This window comes from Pan troglodytes, chromosome 16 (assembly GCF_028858775.2).
Source record: "Pan troglodytes isolate AG18354 chromosome 16, NHGRI_mPanTro3-v2.0_pri, whole genome shotgun sequence".
In the NCBI taxonomy this organism is placed as follows: domain Eukaryota; kingdom Metazoa; phylum Chordata; class Mammalia; order Primates; family Hominidae; genus Pan; species Pan troglodytes.
The window spans coordinates 32,486,783-32,505,990 of record NC_072414.2 but is presented as its reverse complement, the minus strand read 5'-3'; the positions used below and the strand labels follow the sequence as shown (position 1 = coordinate 32,505,990).

Below are 19,208 nucleotides of genomic sequence, written 5' to 3'. Positions count from 1 at the left end.
CACTGGAGAGCCTGAGAGCAAGTATGTTCAGAGTGGGAAGACAGGGCTAAAGGCATCTTCCCGGTCTTCTCTCCTTCCCCTTCCTCCCAGCAGTTGCAGCTGTGCTGCGTGATGATGTGGAACAGAGCACAGTCTTAATTACTGCTCAGCCCTGCTCATTAGTGCCTCTGGAAGCCCAAGAAGCCAGAGTTAAGAAGCCTCAATCACAGTGGAGACCCAGGCTGCAGGCCTCCTGGGTGATCGCTAGTCCTGTGTCTCCTGGTGACTTGGGACCCCTTTGGGGGACTCCAGCAAAAGACACTCCCTCCAACCCTGAGACTGGGGAAGGGCTGAAGCTGGAGGGAGTCACTGCTGGATTAAGGGAGTCGCTGCTGGATTAACCTTCCTCATGGGCAGCTCTGATCAAATACCTATGTTTCTCTTGCTGACAGCATAGAGCCTGGAGTCCTTGGCTTAGCAGTCAAGCTCCTCCACAATTTGGTCCCACAGGACTTTCCCAACCTGATTTTCTCCTTCAATCCTGGCAGACAAGGAGGGAAGGCAAAGGCTAGGCCCCCTCATGGGCTCTCACTAGTGTGTGCAGAGCATTTCAGGGACAGCATATGGTGGAACATGTGAAACTCCACTGCAATCAGAGAAAGATGAACGAATGATTAAATAAACCACATGTGCTCAAATCCCGCACACTGATGACTTCCCTGCTTTTGGAGGGACTTAGCAAGGAGCCTGGTGTGTTGTTCAGCATGCACTATTTTTTTTTTTTTTTTGGTTGTGAAAAGGAATAAAGAACCATGAAGTGCTTGAAGACTGAACGAAAGGAAGCTGAGTGGAGGAGGAGAGAAGGGGCGGGCCCTGAAAACTATAAATCTATAGGCCCAATTTCAATATCTGGAAAAACTCCTTCAAAATATAAATTTGTAAACACCCTAGATCAAATGAGAGAATGCTCATGAAAGCACTTTTTGAACTGCAAAGGGTTAGAAATATAAAGCATTATTCTGTAATATTTCTGTTCAGTGCAGACTTTAAAACAGATGCTATGGAGAGGCTGGAGATTTATGATAATGGCTCATCACCTACAAGGTGCTCATACAGTTTGGGCTGTTTCATTTAATTAGTCATTGCCTCTCATGTAGACTACTGCAGAAGTCTCCTAAGTGGCCTCCCCACCTCTGCATTCTCCCCCATTCCATTCATCTTATATGCCACCGTCACATTAATCTTCCTGATGCACAGCTCTGATCAAATACCTGTAATGATTCTCCTGCTGACTGCACAGAGCCTGGAGTCACTGGCTTAGCAGTCAAGACCCTCCACAGTCTGGTCCCCCAGGACTTTCCCAAACTGATTTCCTTCCTTCCGTCACGGCAGGCATGGGCTCGGGAAGATCAAGTCACTAAACCCAAGATCACACAGATACCAAGTGGCAGATCATACAGCCAAGCCTTCAGACCCCGACATCTGACTCCAAGACCATTCTGAGCCCATCACTTCCTCACTTTGATGGTGCAATGGACTGTGTGTTTGTGTCCCTGTAAAATATACATGTTGAAACACTAATCCTGATGTGATGGTATATGGAGATGGAACTTTGGGGAGGTAATTAGGTCATGAGAGTGGACCCTTTATCAATGGGATTAGTGCCCTTACAAAAAGGGGCCAGAGACCTAGCTAGTTCTCTTCTGCCATGTGAGGATACAATGAGAAGTGGACAGTTGGTGATATGGTTTGGCTGTGTCCCAACCCAAGTCTCATCTTGAACTGTAGTTCCCACAATCCCCACGTGTGGTGGGAAGGACCCAGCGGGAGGTAACTGAATCATGGGGGCGGTTTCCCTCATGCTATTCTTGTGACAGTAAGTTCTCACGAGATCTGATGGTTTTAGAAGGGGCTTCCCCCTTCAATCGGCTCTCATTCTCCTTCCTGCTGCCCTGTGAATTGCTTCCCCTTCTGCCATGAATGTAAGTTTCCTGAGGCCTCCCCAGCCATGCCAAACTGTGAGCCAATTAAACCTCTTTCCTTTACAAATTACCCAGTCTCCAGTATGTTCTTATAGCAGTGTGAGAATGGATTAATACAGCTGGAGACCCAGAAGAGGGCTTTCTCCCAGAACTGGACCCTGCTGGCCCCCAATTCTCAGACTCCAACCTCGGAACTGTGAGAAATAAACCTGACTAAGGTTAGACCTGACTAAGACAAATGGATACTGCTGCAGTGATCTTTCCACATAGAGCTTTTTCTCTTCTTTGCAAAAATTTCCTTAGGACAAATTCCCAGGAGTGGGATTACCAGGTCAAAAGTCATTAATATTTTAAATGGCTGTGTGAATTGACATAATGCTTCACAAAAGAACTGGGCTGATTTATATTTTAGCCAATGATGTAGATATATACAAGTTTCACCAGCCCCTCTTGGGATCTTAGCCCTTCTAATGCCTGCTTTCTAACGGTATAGCGAGAACGTATTGTAAAAATCATTTGATTTCTTCATGTGTTATTCAGGGATTGCTCTCATCTCCTCCAAGTCTTTGCTCAAATGTTCTCGGTGTGGTCTACCCCAATTACTCTATTTCAAATGAAAACACTCCCTCCTCCTAAACCCATTACTCTCCTTACTCTGCTATTTTTCCACATTATTTGGCATCTTATAATACATACTTTTCTTATTTATTATGTGTATCCTTTTTTAAAAAACGTGCTGAAAACTCTTTATAACAATGCAGGACAATGGCCAGGCACGGTGGCTCACGCCTGTAATCCCAGCACTTTGGGAGGCTGGGGTGGGTGGATTACAAGGTCAGCAGTTCGAGACCAGCCTGGCCAATATGGTGAAACTCCGTCTCTACTAAAAATACAAAAATTAGCCTGGTGTGGTGGTGCGCACTTGTAGTCCCAGCTACTCCTACTGAGGCAGGAGAATCGCTTGAACCCAGGAGGCAGAGGTTGCAGTGAGCTGAGATCACGCCACTGCACTCCAGCCTGGGCAACAGAGGGAAACTCCATCTCCAAATAAATAAATAATAATAATGCAGGACAATTATGTATAGCAAACACTTTCAAAATTTAAACTCCTTCAACATTTAATTCTTCAGCATTATGTATACTTTTAATTGCACATCTGCCCCCGACCCTGACACCAACTAGAATGTAAGTTCCATTTTGTCTATTTAATTTGCTGATGTGTTCCCAAGACTAGAACAGAGCCTGGGGCATAGCAGGATCATGAGGGTCAAACAAGATAATGCCTGTATGTAGCCTGCGGTGGGCAGCACCTGGTACAGAGCTCATGATGAACCATTATCCTCTTCCTCTTACATGTCCACCAACAGGAGAATAGAAATTATGATATATAATATTGTAAATTGGCCAGGTGCAATGGCTCATGCCTGTAATCCCAACACTTTGAGAGGCTGAGGCAGGAGGATTGCTTGAGCACAGGATTTTGAGACCAGCCTGGGCAACATGGTGAAACCCCCTACCTCTACAAAAAATACAAAAAAATTAGCCAGGTCTGGTGGCACGCGCCAGCCTGAAGTGAGAGGATCAACTGAACCCGGGAAGTTGAGGCTGCAGTGATCTGTGATCACGCCACTGCATTCCAGCCTGGGTGACAGAGTGAGATTCTCTCTCAAAAAAAAAAAAAAAGAAAAGAAAAAGAAAAAAAAAAAACAAATTCAAGTAAAACAATTAAATTATAAATCATTAAAATGATAATTACAAAGAATATGCAGCAGTATGGAAAACAGTTTATAACTAATGTTAAGTGAAAAAAAAGCAGACTACAAATTTGTCCATGATTACAACTGGGTAAAAATAATTTAAGATCTATGCAAAAATAAGGAGACAAGATGATGGGCTTATGGTGAGCAGCTGTGAAGCAGGGATGAAAATTAATGTGCCCAGAAGCAGATTCTCTTTGAAGCATCTTTTTTCATACTACCTGATAAGCGTCTTGCTACATGGCAGTAGCAGCAGTAAGACGGGTGATATCAAAGAGAACTATCTGGAAACATTTATCTTCAATCCAAAATGGAGCCTTATGTTTGTCATAAATCTACATACTCTTCTTTTCCAGGTGACTACAATTGCAAAGTAGAATTTGCTTTGACACCTGATGCCAGGACTATAGTATGTTACCATCCTTCTATAGACATTCCATAGGAACGCACAAAACCTATCCCTTGACCAGATCCTGTGTATAATAATGAAGAAACACATGGTCAAGTGCTGAAAACTAGAGAAGAAAAAAGTGAACACCTTGAGCGAGAACCCATAATAGAACAACTTAGCAAAATGTTCTTTATGCTAAGTACGGTTGGCATCTTCGTGGACATTAGCACAGATGTCAGAAGAAACCGGGTCCTCCAGAAGACAGATGATATTGAGGTTCTTGGGGAATTAAAGAGAAATATTACCCTCTGCCTCATTTGCCATTGGAGACAGTGCAATCTGGTGTATGCACTAATAATAATAATAACATGTCTTTTCATATTTTAAAAAAAAACACAAAATCTTTAGGAAGCCAAGGTGGGTAGATCGCTTGAGTCAGGAGTTTGAGAGCAGCCTGAGCAACATAGACCCCATCTCTAAAAAAAATTAGCCAAGTGTGGTGATGTGTGTCTGTGGTGCCAGCTACTTGGAAGGCTGAGGTAGGAGGATTGCTTGAGCTCAGGAGGTTGAGGCTGCAGAGAGTGGTGATCATGCCTCTGCATTCCAGCCTTGGTGACAGAGCAAGACCCTGTCTCAAACAACAACAACAAAAATCAAAATCTATGCAAAATTTAAACCCAATCTTGCGCTAGTCTTGTGGGAATGAAGATTAATTTACCTAAAAATGCTCCTCTGGTTTTTGTAATTCTTTTTGTTACTTTTTAAAAATATAAATTTGGCCAGGCACGGTGGCTCACACCTGTAATATCAGCTACTTGGGAAGCTGAGGCAGGAGAATCACTTGAACCTGGGAGGCGGAGGTTGCAGTGAGCCGAGGTCCCGCCACTGCACTCCAGCCTGGGTGACAGAGTGAGACTCTGTCTCAAAAAAAAAATAAAAAAAAGAAATATAAATTTAAGGGGTATAGGTGAAGTTTTGTTACATAGATATATTACACAGTGGTGAAGTCTGGGCTTTTAGTGTAACCATCATCTAAATAATGCACATTGTACCCCCTGATTTCCTATCCTTCACCCACCTCCCACCCTCCTACCCTCCCAAGTCTCTAGTGTCTACTATTCCACACTCTGTGTTCATGTGTACACATTTAGCTCCCACTTATAAATAAGAACATGCAGTAAAAAATATGGAACACTTCACAAATTTGCATGTCATCTGTATCAGTCCACTTTGCATTGCTCTAAAGGAATATCTGGCCAGGTGCGGTGGCCCATGCCTGTAAACCCAGCACTTTCGAAGGCTGAGATGGGTGGATTGCTTGAGCTCAGGAGTTCAAGACCAGCCTGGGCAACATGGCAAAACCCTGTTTCTACAAAAAATACAAAAATTAGCCGGGTGGTGGCGCACGCCTATAATCCCAGCTACCCAGGAAGCTAACTAAGGTGGGAGTATCACTTGAGCCCGGGAGTCAGTTCCAAGATTGTGCCACTGCACTCCAGCCTGGGTGACAGAGTGAGATCCTGTCTCGAAAAAAAAAAAAAAAAAAAAAGGAATACCTGAGACTGGGTAATTTATAAAGAAAAGTGGTTTATTTGGCTTACGGTTCTACAGGCTGTATGAGAAGCATGGCACCAGCATCTGCTGCTGGTGAGGCCTCAGGAAGCTTACAATCATGGTGGAAGGCAAAGCGGACCTAGTGTGTCAAATGGCAAGAGAGGGACCAAGCAAGAGAGAGAGAGAGAGAGAGGAGGTGCCAGGCTCTTTTAAACAACCAGAGAGAGAGAGAGAGAGAGAAAGAGAGAGAGGAGGTGCCAGGCTCTTTTAAACAACCAGATCTCACGTGAACTCAGAGTGAGAGCTCACTCACTACCATAAGGACAGCACCAAGCCATTCATGAGGCATCTGCTCCCATGACCCAAACATCTCCCATTAGGCCCACCTCCAACATTGGAGGTCACTTTTTTTTTTTTTTTTTTTGAGATGTAGTTTCGCTCTTGTTGCCCAGGCTGGAGTGCAATGGCACAATCTTGGCTCACTGTGACCTCTACCTCCCAGGTTCAAGTAGTTCTCCTGCCTCAGCCTCCCAAGTAGCTGGGATTACAGGCATGTGCTACCACACCTGGCTCACTTTTTGTATTTTTAGTAGAGATGGGGTTTCACCATGTTGGCCAGGCTGGTCTCGAACTCCTGACCTCAGGTGATCCACCCACCCTGGTCTCCCAAAATGCTGGGATTTCAGGCATGAGCCACCACGCCCGGCCTGAGGTCACATTTTAACATGAGATTTGGAAGGGACAAACCATCCCAACCGGCTGGGCGCAGTGGCTCACACCTGTAATCCCAGCACTTTGGGAGGCCGAGGCAGGCAGATCACGAGGTCAGGAGATCGAGACCATCCTGGCTAACACACTGAAACCCCGTCTCTACTAAAAACACAAAAAATTAGCCAGGCGCAGTGGCGGGTGCCTGTAGTCCCAGCTACTCAGGAGGCTGAGGCAGAAGAATGGTGTGAACCCGGGAGGCGGAGTTTGCAGTGAACCGAGATTGCGCCACTGCACTCCAGCCTGGGCGATGGAGCGAGACTCCGTCTCAAAAAAAAAAAAAAAAAAAACCATCCAAACCATCTGATCATCCTTGCGCAGGGGCCATGCTAATCTCTGTATGTTCCAATTTTAGTATATGCACTGCAGGAAGAGAGTACTCACTTTTTATTTTGATACAATTTCAAACTTACAGAAAAGTTGAATGTACAAGGAATTTCCAAATACCTTTTCCCCAGATTCACTGACGTTACCACATTATGTGCATGTGCTTGCTCTCTCTCCCTCTGCTTTTTCTCTCTGCATATAAATGCATTTCCTAAGAATAAACACATAACCAACCAAATAATAGAATTTCTATTATTTGTACTATTTTCACAAATAAAAAGACTGAGGAAAGGTGTGTTCTTTTCCTGTGATCCTGGGCCACAATTTCACCAGGTTCAGGATGCAAGGCCCTCTTCTGTATTCTTCGGACCTCTGTCATCTGAAAACACTGGCAAACCACCACTCCAGTGATGCTGCCATGTGTTAAGCTTCCCCTTAAGACCCCTGGCAGAGAGTAGCATATTGTGCACCAAGGTTGTGTGGGAAAAGGGGCTGAGATGAAGCCACCCCTGCAGAGTGGCTGCTTCTAGTGTACGTGTGGGTCCACAGAGGTTTCTGTGACCCTGAAAGCCTGTCCAGCTGAGCTGACCTTCACCAGGGAAGAGAATCTCCAGACAAAGGCACTTAGCTGCCTACTGGGTCCCCACCCAAAGACTGCTGAAAATATTTCTTCAGAATGCTGAGCGCTGAATACCACTCAGCACGTGCTGGAGCCAGAGGTGGTTAGACACGAGTCTGTCCTTGGAAATCCCAGGCTCAGAGCCATCATTATGCAAAGAGGACTGTTGAGGGGTTTTCTTTTACTTTTCTTTTCTTCTCTTTTTTTTTAATAGTTTTTTGAGAAATGGGATCTGTGCTAAGGGCTTTGGGCAGGCCAGCTAGGAGGACGGAAGAAGTTTCCCATTCGCTTGTGGACAAGGCCTGCACCCATATAATCAACTCCAACCCACCTCCGTCATCACCAGGGTAACATCCCTGCCCACTCTGTCCTCAGGCCTTCTGCATTACCAGACCTGGCGTCTTCCCCTCCCTGGATTTGAGGGCCCTGGACTCTTTGCAGCCTCTACCTCATGCCCAACCAGGACAAGCCTTGAGCACAGGCAAAACAGATTCCACAGTCTGCAGCCCATGGCAAAGAATTTCATGTCATTCCCTCCTCCACTCCTCCCTTGGTCTGGCCTTGCCTTGAGACCCAGCCCTGTCTCCACGCAAGCTCCAGGGTTAATGATGGCCTTGCCTCTGCTACTCTTCCCTTCACTCTCAGACTCCCCCACCCCCTGGGCTGTTACTTCTTAACTTTTTGATTTAGAGAAGTTAGTCTCTCTGGGCCTGTTTCCTCATCTGAAAAAATGAGATAATGACATTTACCTTAGAGGGTGGTAGTGAGGGAGAAAGAAGACCAAGTGTGTGAACGTACATGACTGACCGTGCAAGTGTTAGCCAAATCCGAATCTTCCCCATGAGAGCGGCCAGAGCTTCGCCTCTCTCAGTTTACACTTTAGAAGTGCCCTGTGCTGAAGGTTGTAAACTGCTCAGTCAGTATCGACCGCTGAGGCTGATTTCTGTTGAAAAGATTATTGCCCATTTTTATCTATCAAATTGACAAAATTACTGAAGATAGGCCACAGGGAGTAGGGGAAAGGGCCTTCTTGTACACTAGTGGTAACAGAATGAATGGGTACAATCTTGATACCTGGTATCTTAGTCTGTTTTCTGTTGCTTATAACAGAATATCTAAAACTGAGCAATTTATAAAGAAAAGAAGTGTATTTCTTACTCTTATGGAGGCTGAGAAGTCCAAGGTCAAGGGGCTGTATCTGGTGAGAGCCTTCTTGCTGGTGGGAACTCTCTTCAGCGTCCCAAGGCAGAGCACAGCACCACATGGTGAGGGGGCTGAACATGCTAATGTGCTAGCTCAGGTCTCTCTTCCTCTTCTTATAAAGCCACCAGCTCCCCTCCCACAGTAACCCATTAATCCACGAATTTATGAATGAAAGAACCCATCTGTGAGAGAGCAGAGCCCTCATTATCCAATCACCTCTTAAAGACCCCACTTCCCAATACTGCCACACTGGGGATTAAGTTTCAACAAGAGTTTTGGAGGGTACAAATATTCAAACCATAGCACCTATGTACAACAATTAAGAACATTCGGTGGGGTGCAGTGGCTCTCGCCTGTAATCCCAGCACCTTGGGAGGCCAAGGCGGGTGGATCGCTTGAGATCAGGAGTTCGAGATCAGCCTGGGCAACATGGTGAAACCCTGTCTCTACTAAAAATACAAAAATTAGATAGGCATGGTGGCCCACATCTGTAGTCCCAGCTACTCGGGAGGCTGAGGCAGGAGAAATGCTTGAACCCGGGAGGCGGAGGTTGCAGTGAGCTGAGATCGTGCCACTGCACTCTAGCCTAGGTGACAGAGTGAGACTATGTTACAAAAAAAAAAAAAGCAGTTCGAGACCAGCCTAGGCAACACAGTGAAAGCCTGTCTCTACTAAAAATACAAAAATTGGCCGAGCGTGGTGGCCTGCACCTATAATCCCAGCTACTTGGAAGGCTGAGACGGGAGGATCATTTGAACCTGGGAGGCAGAGGTTGCAGTGAGCTGAGATCACATAACTGTACTGCTGTCTCGGTGTACTGCTGCTCTGGCAAGACCCTGTCTCAAAAAAGAAAGTAAAATAAAAAATTCAGTATATTTACTTTATTATTATTATTTTTATGAGTCAGAGTCTCGCTTTATCACCCAGGCTGGAGTGCAGTGGCGCTCACTGCAACCTCCGCCTCCCAGGTTCAAGCGATTCTCCTGCCTCAGCATCCTGAGAAGCCAAGACTACAGGCACATGCCACCATGCCCAGCTAATTTTTGTATCTTTAGTAGAGATGGGTTTTTGCCATGTTAGCCAGGCTGGTCTTGAACTCCTGACCTTAGGTGATCCGCCCGCCTCGGCCTCCGAAAATGCTGGGATTACAGGTGTGAGCCACTGTGCCCAGCCAGCACATTTGTTCTAATTAAGCAGTTTCTCTTATAGGAGTCTATTAGAAATATTTACAAATGTGTACAAGGTCATATGACAAAGGCATTCACTGCAGCATTATTTGTAATGGAAAAGTATATGGAGACAATCTGAATGTCTAAAATTAGTTAAATTCTGGAGTTGTGAAACTGCCTTGCTATGGACTACCATGTGACTGTCAATAATAATGATGGAGATCATTATGTACTGATGTGGAAAGATCTAATGCTTTTAAGAAAAAACAGCAAGTTACAGTATTATTTTCAGTTATATAAAACAGTACCTGGCATACAGTAGCTAATCAATAAATATTTATTGAGCTGAAAGAGCATGAGCCCAGCCTGTTAAAAACAAATGACCCCCCAACACACACTTACAAACAAGCCCACATATTTTCATGAAAAAAATGTTCTGGAAGGACAGTAACCACTGTCAATTGTGTTTATCCCTAGTGCATGAGCAGCTTCAACTTTCTCTGGCTCTGGTCTACACAGCCCACATTGTGTGAGGTGAGGCCGCAGGGGGCCCACGCAAGCACCAGGCAGTTCACAGGTGTTGTTGCAGAGGTCTTTCGTCTGCACTCTCAGTGGGAAAGAACAGTAAAGCCCAACCACCCCAGCCACCATCCACGGTGACTTGCAGGTCATGGAGAGAAAAAAAAAAAAAAGGCCAAGGACAAAGATATGTAATTATTGACACTATTTTATTTATACCTAAGGAGAGACACCAAAGTATGAGCTTCCAAGGGCCAGGGCATTGGGTGGACCAGACATTGTGGGTGGGTGGCTTCTAAGGCTTGGAGAACCCAGACCAGAGGCCACCCAGTATTCCCTGAGCACCTGTGGCTGAATCCTGAATGTCCTGGGTCTCTGCACTCAAAGCTTAAGGGAGAAACAAGGGGTGTCAGGCAGGGTCAGCTCTGAGGAGCAGGCGAGGTCCCAGTGGCCTGCCAGGGTGAGGTCAAAGGAGCTGAGGTCTGGGTAAGAGGACACTTCAGGTCAGTTATAGTGGCCTGAGAAGGACTGGTAGGCCTCCCTGAGGTCTTGGAAATAAGTCTAAAAGAGTGTGGCTTTAGAATATTTAGAAGGACTTTTTCAAAATTTAGGAGACATAACATAGTTTGGGGAGACTTTAGAGGAAGAGGGCTCAGCCATACATGGTGGCTCATGCCTGTAATCCCACCACTTTGGGAGGCTGAGGCGGGCGGATTACCTAAGGTCAGGAGTTTGAGACTAGCCTAGCCAACATAGTGAAACCCCATCTCTACTAAAAATACAAAAATTGGCCGGGCGCAGTGGCTCACGCCTGTAATCCCACCAATTTGGGAGTCGAAGGTAAGTGGATCACGAGGTCAGGAGTTCGAGACCAGCCCGGCCAAGATGGTAAAACCCCATCTCAACTAAAAATACAACAAAATTAGCCAGGCACAGTGGCAGGCGCCTGTAATCCGAGCTACTCTGGAGGCTGAGGCAGAAGAATTGCTTGAATCCGGGCGGCAGATGTTGCAGTGAGTTGAGATCGTGCCACTGCACTCCAGCCTGGGCGATAGAGTGAGACTCCATCTCAAAATAAAAAAAAAAGAACAGCTTGGCTGGGCATGATGACTCATGCCGGTAATCCCAGCACTTTGGGAAGCTGAGTGAGGGGAATGCTTGAGCCCCAGGAGTTGGAGACCAGCCTGGGCAACATAGCGAGACTCTGCCTCTACAAAAAATTAAAAAATTAGCTGGGCATACTGGCATAGGCCTGTAATCATAGCTACACAGGAGGCTGAGGCAGGAGGATTGCTTGACCCCAGGAGGTCGAGGCTGTAGAAAACCTGAGCAACAGAACAAGACCCAGTCTCCAAAAAAAAAAAAAAAAAAAAGAAAGCAAAAGAACAGCTTGATGAATTTTTCCAAAGGTATACACACATGTAACCACCACCCCAATGAAGACAGCGCCTTTCCATCATTCCAGAAAGTTCTCTCATGCCTCTTTGCAGCCAATTACCCCAACCCCCATAAGCCCCAGGCAACCACTGATCTGCTGTCCCTATAGCTTAGTTTTGTCCATTCTAGAATTTTACATAAATCCAGTTATACAGTACATACTCTTTTGTGTCTGGCTTCTTTCACTCAACATAATATTTTTAAGATTATGCATGTTGTGGCCGGGCGTGGTGGCTCAGGCCTGTAATCCCAGCACTTTGGGGAGGCCGAGGTGGGCGGATCACGAGGTCAGGAGATCGAGATCATCCTGGCTAACATGGTGAAACCCCGTCTCTACTAAAAATACAAAAAATTAGCTGGGCGTGGTGGCGGGTGCCTATAGTCCCAGCTACTCGGGAGGCTGAGGCAGGAGAATGGCGTGAACCTGGGAGGCTGGAGCTTGCAGAGCCGAGATCGCGCCATCGCACTCCAGCCTAGGCAACAGAGCCAGACTCCCGTCTCAAAAAAAAAAAAAAAAGATTATGCATGTTGTGTGTATCAATAATTTGTTCTTCTTTTAAATTACTGACTTGTCTTTAATTGTTCTGGATATACCACAATTTACTTATCCATTCTCCCGTCAACTGATATTTGTGTCCAGTTTTTGGCTACTGTGAATAAAACAGCTATGAACATTCATGTACAGCTGTTCTGTGAATATACATTTTCTTTTATCTTGGGTAAATACCACAAAATGGAACTACTGTTATGTCTGTTAGTTTTATTTTTAAAAACTGCCAATATGTTTTCTAAAGTGGTTGTCCCATTTAACACTCCCACCAGCAATGAATGAGAGTTCTAATTGTTCCATGTGTTCATCAGGACTTGGTAGTATCAGTCTTTTTAATTTTAGCCATTCTGGTGGGTGTGTATTTCACTGTGGCTTTAATTTGCATTTCTCAGTTGGCTATTGATATTGAGCATATTTTCATTTGTTTATTGACCCTTTTTATATCCTATTTAATAAACTATCTTTTACCTATTTACTTTTATAATTCAAAAAATTTGTTCAACACAATTTTACTGAAGTAGTTGAGGTAATTATGGTTATTTCCTTTTTACAGGTAAGGAAAATAAATCCAGAGAGACTTATCCACCTTTTCCTTTTTTTTTTTTTTTTTTGAGATGGAGTTTCGCTCTTGTTGCCCAGACTAGAGTGCAATGGCGGGATTTTGGCTCACCACAACCTCCGCCTCCCAGGTTCAGGCAATTCTCCTGCCTCAGCCTCCTGAGTAGCTAGGATTACAGGCATGCGCCACTATGCCTGGCTAATTTTGTATTTTTAGTGGAGACGGGGTTTCTCCATGTTGGTCAGGCTGGTCTTGAATTTCTGACCTCAGGTGATCCGCCCACCTCAGCCTCCCAAAGTGCTGGGATTACAGGCATGAGCCACCGCGCCCAGCGCTTATCCACCTTTTCTTGTAACAGATAACCAGCAGCTGGCCAGGTACAGTGGCTCACTCTTGTAATCCCAGCACTTTGGGAGGCTGAGGTGGGTGGATCACTTAGTAGAGACGAGGTTTCACTATGTTGGCCAGGCTAGTCTCAAACTCCTGACCTTAGGTAAGTTCAGGAGTTGAAGACTAGCCTGACTAACATGGCGAAAACTCACTCTCTACTAAAAATACAAAAATTAGCCAGGTGTGGTGGCATACGCCTATAATCCCCACTACTCGGGAGGTTGAGGCGGGAGAATCGCTTGAACCCTGGAGACCGAAGTTGCAGTGAGTGAGACTGCGCCACTGCCCTTCAGTCTGGGCAACAAGAGCGAAATAGTTTCAAAAAAAAAAAAAAAAAAAGAAAGGAAAACCAGAAACCTGTGGCAGCACCTCTGAGTTATGCTGAGCAACTGTCTGTATTGCAAAGGTAGGGACTGTCCTCCTCAGGCTTTGCTGAGTGACATCTACATGCTTAACGGGCTTTACTCAAGGTACCCAAGTGTTTGAGAATAAACTAGAACCATCTGATATTTTAGCTCCCTGCCCAGTAACATTTAAAAAGCAGATGTACACCTAAATTAATGGAAAGACGTTCTATGTTCATTGATCAGAAGACTTAACATGGTTAAGATGCCAGTTTTCCCCAAAATGATCTACAGATTCATTGCAATCTACAGCAAAATCACAGCTGGATTTTTTGGTAGAAATTGACAAGCTGATTCTAAAATTCATATAGAAATTCCAGGAATCCAGAATAGCCAAAACAGTCTTGAAAAAGAAGAACAAAGTTGGAGGGCTCACACTTCCTAATTTCAAAACTTCCTATAAAACCGTGGTAATCAAGACAGTGTGGTACTGCCATAAGGATAGACATAAAGCAATAGAATAGAATTGTGAGTCCAGAAATATACCCTTTCATTTATGATTAATTGATTTTCAACGAGTGCCAAGACAATTGAATGGAGAAAAAAATAGTATTTTTAACAAATGGTGTCGGGACAACTGGATATCCAACTGCAAAGGAATGAAATTGGACCCCTATCTGACACCCTACATGCCATATATTTCTTTTTTTCTCTTTTTTAAAATAATCTGCATTACTTTGGAGAAACCATATATTTCTTAGAAGAAATATAGGAAGAAAATATAGGAATAATATTTGTGACCTTGGGATGGGCCAAAGCACAAGTGACAAAAGAAAAAAATAAACTGGACTTTATCACAATTATAAATTTTGGTGCTTCAAAGAACACCACTAGGAAGGTGAAAAGACAATTCACAGAATGGCATAAAATATCTGCAAATCAGATACCTGATAAGGGACTGCTGTCCAGAATTTATGAAGAACTTTAACAACTCAATCATAAAATGACAAATAACCCAATTAAACAATAGGCAAAGGATCTGAATAGACATAGCTCCAAAGAAGATACATAAATGGCCACTAGCCATCATGGAAAGGCAAATCAAAACTACAATGAGATACCACTTAACACTCATTAGGATGGCTATTATCAAAAAGATAGACAATAACAAGAGTCTGCGAGGATGTAGAGAAACTGGAACCCTCATACATTGTTAGTGGGAACGTACAATGGTGCATCCACTTTGGAAAACAGTCATATGATGCAGCAATTTCACTCCTAGGTATAGCCCACACAAAAACGTGTATATGAATATCCATAGCAGCATTATTCATAGTAGCCCAAAGTGGAAATAACCCAAATATCCATCCATTGATGGATGGATAAATAAAATTCCATACAATGGAATATTATTTGGCACTACAAAGGAATGAAGTACTGATACATGCTACAACATGGATGAACCTTGAAAACGTTATGCCAAGTGAGAAAAGTGTCACAAAAGACACGCGTTGTATAATCCCATCTATATGCAATGTCTAGAATAGGCAAATATATAGAGGAAATGAGGAGTGACTGCTAATGGATATAGGGTTTCTTTTTCGGGGGTGATGAAAATACAGTTGACTCTTGAACAACACAGGTTTGAACTGCACTGGTCCACTGATAGACAAAGTTTCTTCTGACTGTGCCACCCCAAGACAGCAAGACCAACCCGTTTTCCTCCTCCTCCTCCTCAGCCTACTCAACGCGAAGATGACAAGGATGAAGATCTTTATGATGATCCACTTCCACTTAATGAATAGTAAACATAGTTTTTTCTTTCTTATGAGTTTCCTGATAGCATTCCTTTTCTCTAGCTTACTTTATTGTAAGAGTATAATACATATAGCATACAAAATATGCGTTAATCAACTGTTTATGTTATCAGTAAGGCTTCAGGTAAACAGAAGGCTATTAGTAGTTAAGCTCTGGGGGAGTCAAAAGTTATACATGGATTTTTAGCTGCAGGGAGGCTGGTACCCCTAACCTCCACGTTGTTCAAGATTCAATTATATTCTAAAATTTATTGTGGTGATGTTGCAGAATTCTGTGAATATACTAAAAAATACTGAATTTTACACTTTAAACAATTTCATGAATTATGAAAAAGATTGTGCAAATGTCCACTTTTATAAACCATTGAAAATTTTCTTAATTGGAAAATGATTTTATAAATAAAGTTGCATTATTGCTTTGTAGACGAAGTACTTTTATTATAAGCCTACAGAGCAGAATGCAAAATGATGCCATTTATGAATTCATGTCAGTAGTTATTTGCTGAAATTATATCAGTATAGTGCATTGATCCTGCTTCAAAGCAGGTATAGAGAGGATTTCCAATATGATGAACAATGTGTGGACTGGAAAGCAGAAGAAAATATGCATAGAATTGGGTACAAAGTAAATGTATTTTCTTCAACATTGTGTTCTGTTCATATTGTCCTGAAATAAAAGAACAAGTTCTAAACATTAAAACAAATACACAACATCCAAGAAAAACGATACAATAAGCAAAACATGCAGAATACACACACACACACACACACACACACACGCACACAATCTGGCAGCTGGAGCCACATCTAGAGACAATGGTTGTTGGGGGAAGCCTCCCAGTTTCCTCCAAGGAAAGGACATTCTTGATTTGTCGTCTCCACTCCCCTGTCACCCTGGACTTAGGTGCAAAGATGGGCAGAGCAGCTGTGCACACCAAGTTGTCTCTTCTTTCAGGGGGTGCCCATGTGTGTTGGGGTAAAAGGGAAACAGGGAGGGGGCACTCTCAGGGGTGTGGCCCAAGAGTGCTCAGCCCGAGGGCAGCCTCAGCGAACAGCACTGCCACCTTGCGGCTTGGGTTGGTCTCAGCTCTGATTAAGGGTCCAGGGACCCACAAGGGGGCTCCTTCATGTTCTTCAGAAGAAAATATTTGGCAATTCAGTAGCCTTCCTTCAAATATCATTTTTATGTTTTTTTTTAATTTAAAAGTAATTCACGTTCACTTTATAACATTTTTAAAGTAGATATAAGGAAAAATAAAATAATAAAAATTATCTGTAAATCCAACCTCCAGAGATAACCAAGATTAGGCACTTGAGTGTATATTCTTCCAGTCTTTTTTCTGTTTTTTTTTCTTTTTTAACAAAAACAGGATTATACAGTACATACTGTTGTTTCATAAACTAAATATACTGTACGAGTATCTTTCCGCTTGTTAAATACATTGTATGAGTATCTTTCACTTGTTGTTCTGCAATACCTTTTATTTTATTTTATTATTTGGAGACATGGTCTTGCTTTATTACCTAGGCTGGAGTGCAGTGGTGCAGTCTCTGGTCACTGCAGCCTTAGCCTTCTGGGCTCAAGCAATCATCCCACCTCAGCCTCCTGAGTTAGCTGGGATTACAGACATGTACCACCACACCTGGTTAATTTTTGTATTTTTTGTAGAGATGGGGTTTCGCATGTTGCTCAGGCTGGTCTCAAACTCCTGGCCTCAAATGATCCACCCACCTCAGCCTCCCAAAATGCTGGGATTACAGGAATGAGCCACCACGCCCGGCCCACAACATAATTTTTGATGGCTGTATTGTATTCCTTTCTTTGGGTGACTGGGCCATAGTTTATTTAACCAACTATTGTTGGAACACTTAAATTATACCCATTTTTTTTTCACTGAAGTAAATAATGCTGGGATGAACTTCCTTGTTGCTGAATCTTTACAGAAATCCACGGTTATTTTCTTAGTTAAATTCCCAAGACAAAGTGGATATGAAGTTTGTAAGGTGTTTCATATAATACAGTATATTAGTTAAGACTTTCCAGAAAGGCTTAATTAGGAGGCTTTCTACCTTATTTATTTATTTTTAATTTTTTTGAGACAGGGTCTCACTTTGTGCAGTAGTGTGATCATAGCTCACTACAGCTTCAAATTCGTGGGCTCAAGTGATCCTCCTGCCTCAGCCTCCCAAAGTGCTGGGAGTTTGAGGCTACAGTGAGCTATGATCGTGGCACTGCACTCCAGCCTGGTTGACAGACTGAGACCCTGTCTCTAAAAAAATTAAGATAAAATAAAATAAAAATTAAGGGCTTTCTCCTCATATGTTAGTGGAGATTAAACCAACAGAGAAAATTATAACGATTTAAAAAATACTATAAGTTCAGAAACATTTTATTCTTTTTCAAAATAATTTTTCTTTTTCTCCTCATGTTACTTTGTTTAAGATAAATTCAGAAACGTTTTAAAGTGAGCTTTATTTATTTATTTATTTATTTTTTGAGACCAAGTCTCGCTCTGTTGCCCAGGCTGGAGTGCAATGGTGCAGTCTCGGCTCACTGCAACCTCCGCCTCCTGGGTTCAAGGGATTCTCCTGCCTCAGCCTCCTGAGTAGTGGGATTAATGGCGCCCACCACCATGACTGGCTAATTTTTCTGATTTTAATAGAGACGGGGTTTTACCATGTTGGTCAGGCTGGTATTAAACTCCTGACCTCGTGATCCACCCGCCTCAGACTCCCAAACTGCTGGGATTACAGGTGTGAGGCCACTGCACTCTGCTGCTTTATTTTTATTAATCATAACTACACCTATATACTTCTCCTATTTTTTTATTTTTACGAATTTTAAAAACAGCAAATTTGAAGGAATAGTATTAACACCCCTCCACTCTCCACCAAGCTTCAACATTTTAAGCATTATACAACTTTGCTCTCTCTCTTAATATATATATATGTGAATATATATATATATGAATATATATATGAATATATATATATGAATATATATATGAATATATATATATGAATATATATATATATATATATATTTCGAGATGGAGTTTCTCTCTTGTTGCCCAGGCTGGAGTGCAATGGCACAATCTCGGCTCACCACAATATCCGCCTCCTGGGTTCAAACGATTCTCCTGCCTCAGCCTCCCGAGGAGCTGGGATTTCAGGCATGCGCCACCACGCCCAGCTGATTTTGTATTTTTAGTGGAGACAGGGTTTCTCCATGTTGGTCAGACTGGTCTTGAATTCCCGACCTCAGGTGATCTGCCCACCTCGGCCTCTCAAAGTGCTGGGATTATAGGCATAAGCCACCATGCCCAGCCATGAATACTTTTTTGCTTAACCTTTTGAAAGTAAATTGCAAATGTTATGTCACTTCACCTCTGAATATATTTGCATGTATCTCCTAAAAGAGGGACATTCCCCTACATAACTACCAAATCATTATCATGCCTAAAAAGTTAACAATAATTCTCTAATATCATCTAATATTTAGTTTATATAACATTTTACCCAATTGTCCCTAATTATAGATTTTTAAAAATCAGATTCAATCCAAGCTTATGAATTGTTGTATCCTTTAAGCTGGAAGAGTCGCTTCTTTCTTTTTCTATAACATTGTCTTTTTGAAGACTCCAGGCCAGCTTTCTTACAGAATGTTCCACATTTTGGATTGAGTGAGTGTTTCTTCATGGTGTTGTTTAACTTGTTCCTCTGGCCCTCTCTGTTTTCTGTAAATTGGAAGGTTGGTGCAGAGAACCTGTATAAAATAATTCTACCGGCTGGGTGCGGTGGCTCACACCTGTTATCCCAGCACTTTGGGATGCCGAGGCGGGT

The 19,208-nt window shown here is 43.2% G+C and overlaps 1 protein-coding gene, 1 long non-coding RNA gene, 1 other non-coding gene and 1 pseudogene across 14 annotated transcripts in view; 2 read left to right on the top strand and 2 right to left on the bottom strand.

Moving 5' to 3' along the window:
* The window catches only part of CCDC32 (coiled-coil domain containing 32), a 46,197-nt gene extending 29,374 nt beyond the window's left edge, over nucleotides 1-16,823 (top strand). For 5 of the 12 annotated variants that reach the window (XR_010151606.1, XR_010151605.1, XM_054667375.2 and 2 more), the window contains one exon: nucleotides 1,372-2,028. Coding sequence is in view for 9 of the 12 variants with exons in the window: in XM_054667375.2 (XP_054523350.1) it covers nucleotides 1,372-1,465 (94 nt within the window). In the remaining 3 variants the exon portion in view is untranslated. Of the gene's footprint in view, nucleotides 1-1,371; nucleotides 3,674-15,190 lie in introns of those variants that run through there. The other 7 variants (XR_010151607.1, XM_063794747.1, XM_054667374.2 and 4 more) reach the window with 4 other exon arrangements.
* Nucleotides 1-19,208, bottom strand: part of LOC129137206 (uncharacterized) — an 80,905-nt gene that overhangs the window by 18,691 nt on the left and 43,006 nt on the right. The gene's annotated exons all lie outside the window — the stretch shown is intronic.
* Nucleotides 3,857-4,477, top strand: LOC134808517 (large ribosomal subunit protein mL42-like; annotated as a pseudogene).
* Nucleotides 6,708-6,811, bottom strand: LOC112205637 (U6 spliceosomal RNA). Its single transcript, XR_002939740.1, has one exon. It is a non-coding gene; the product is annotated as a U6 spliceosomal RNA (small nuclear RNA).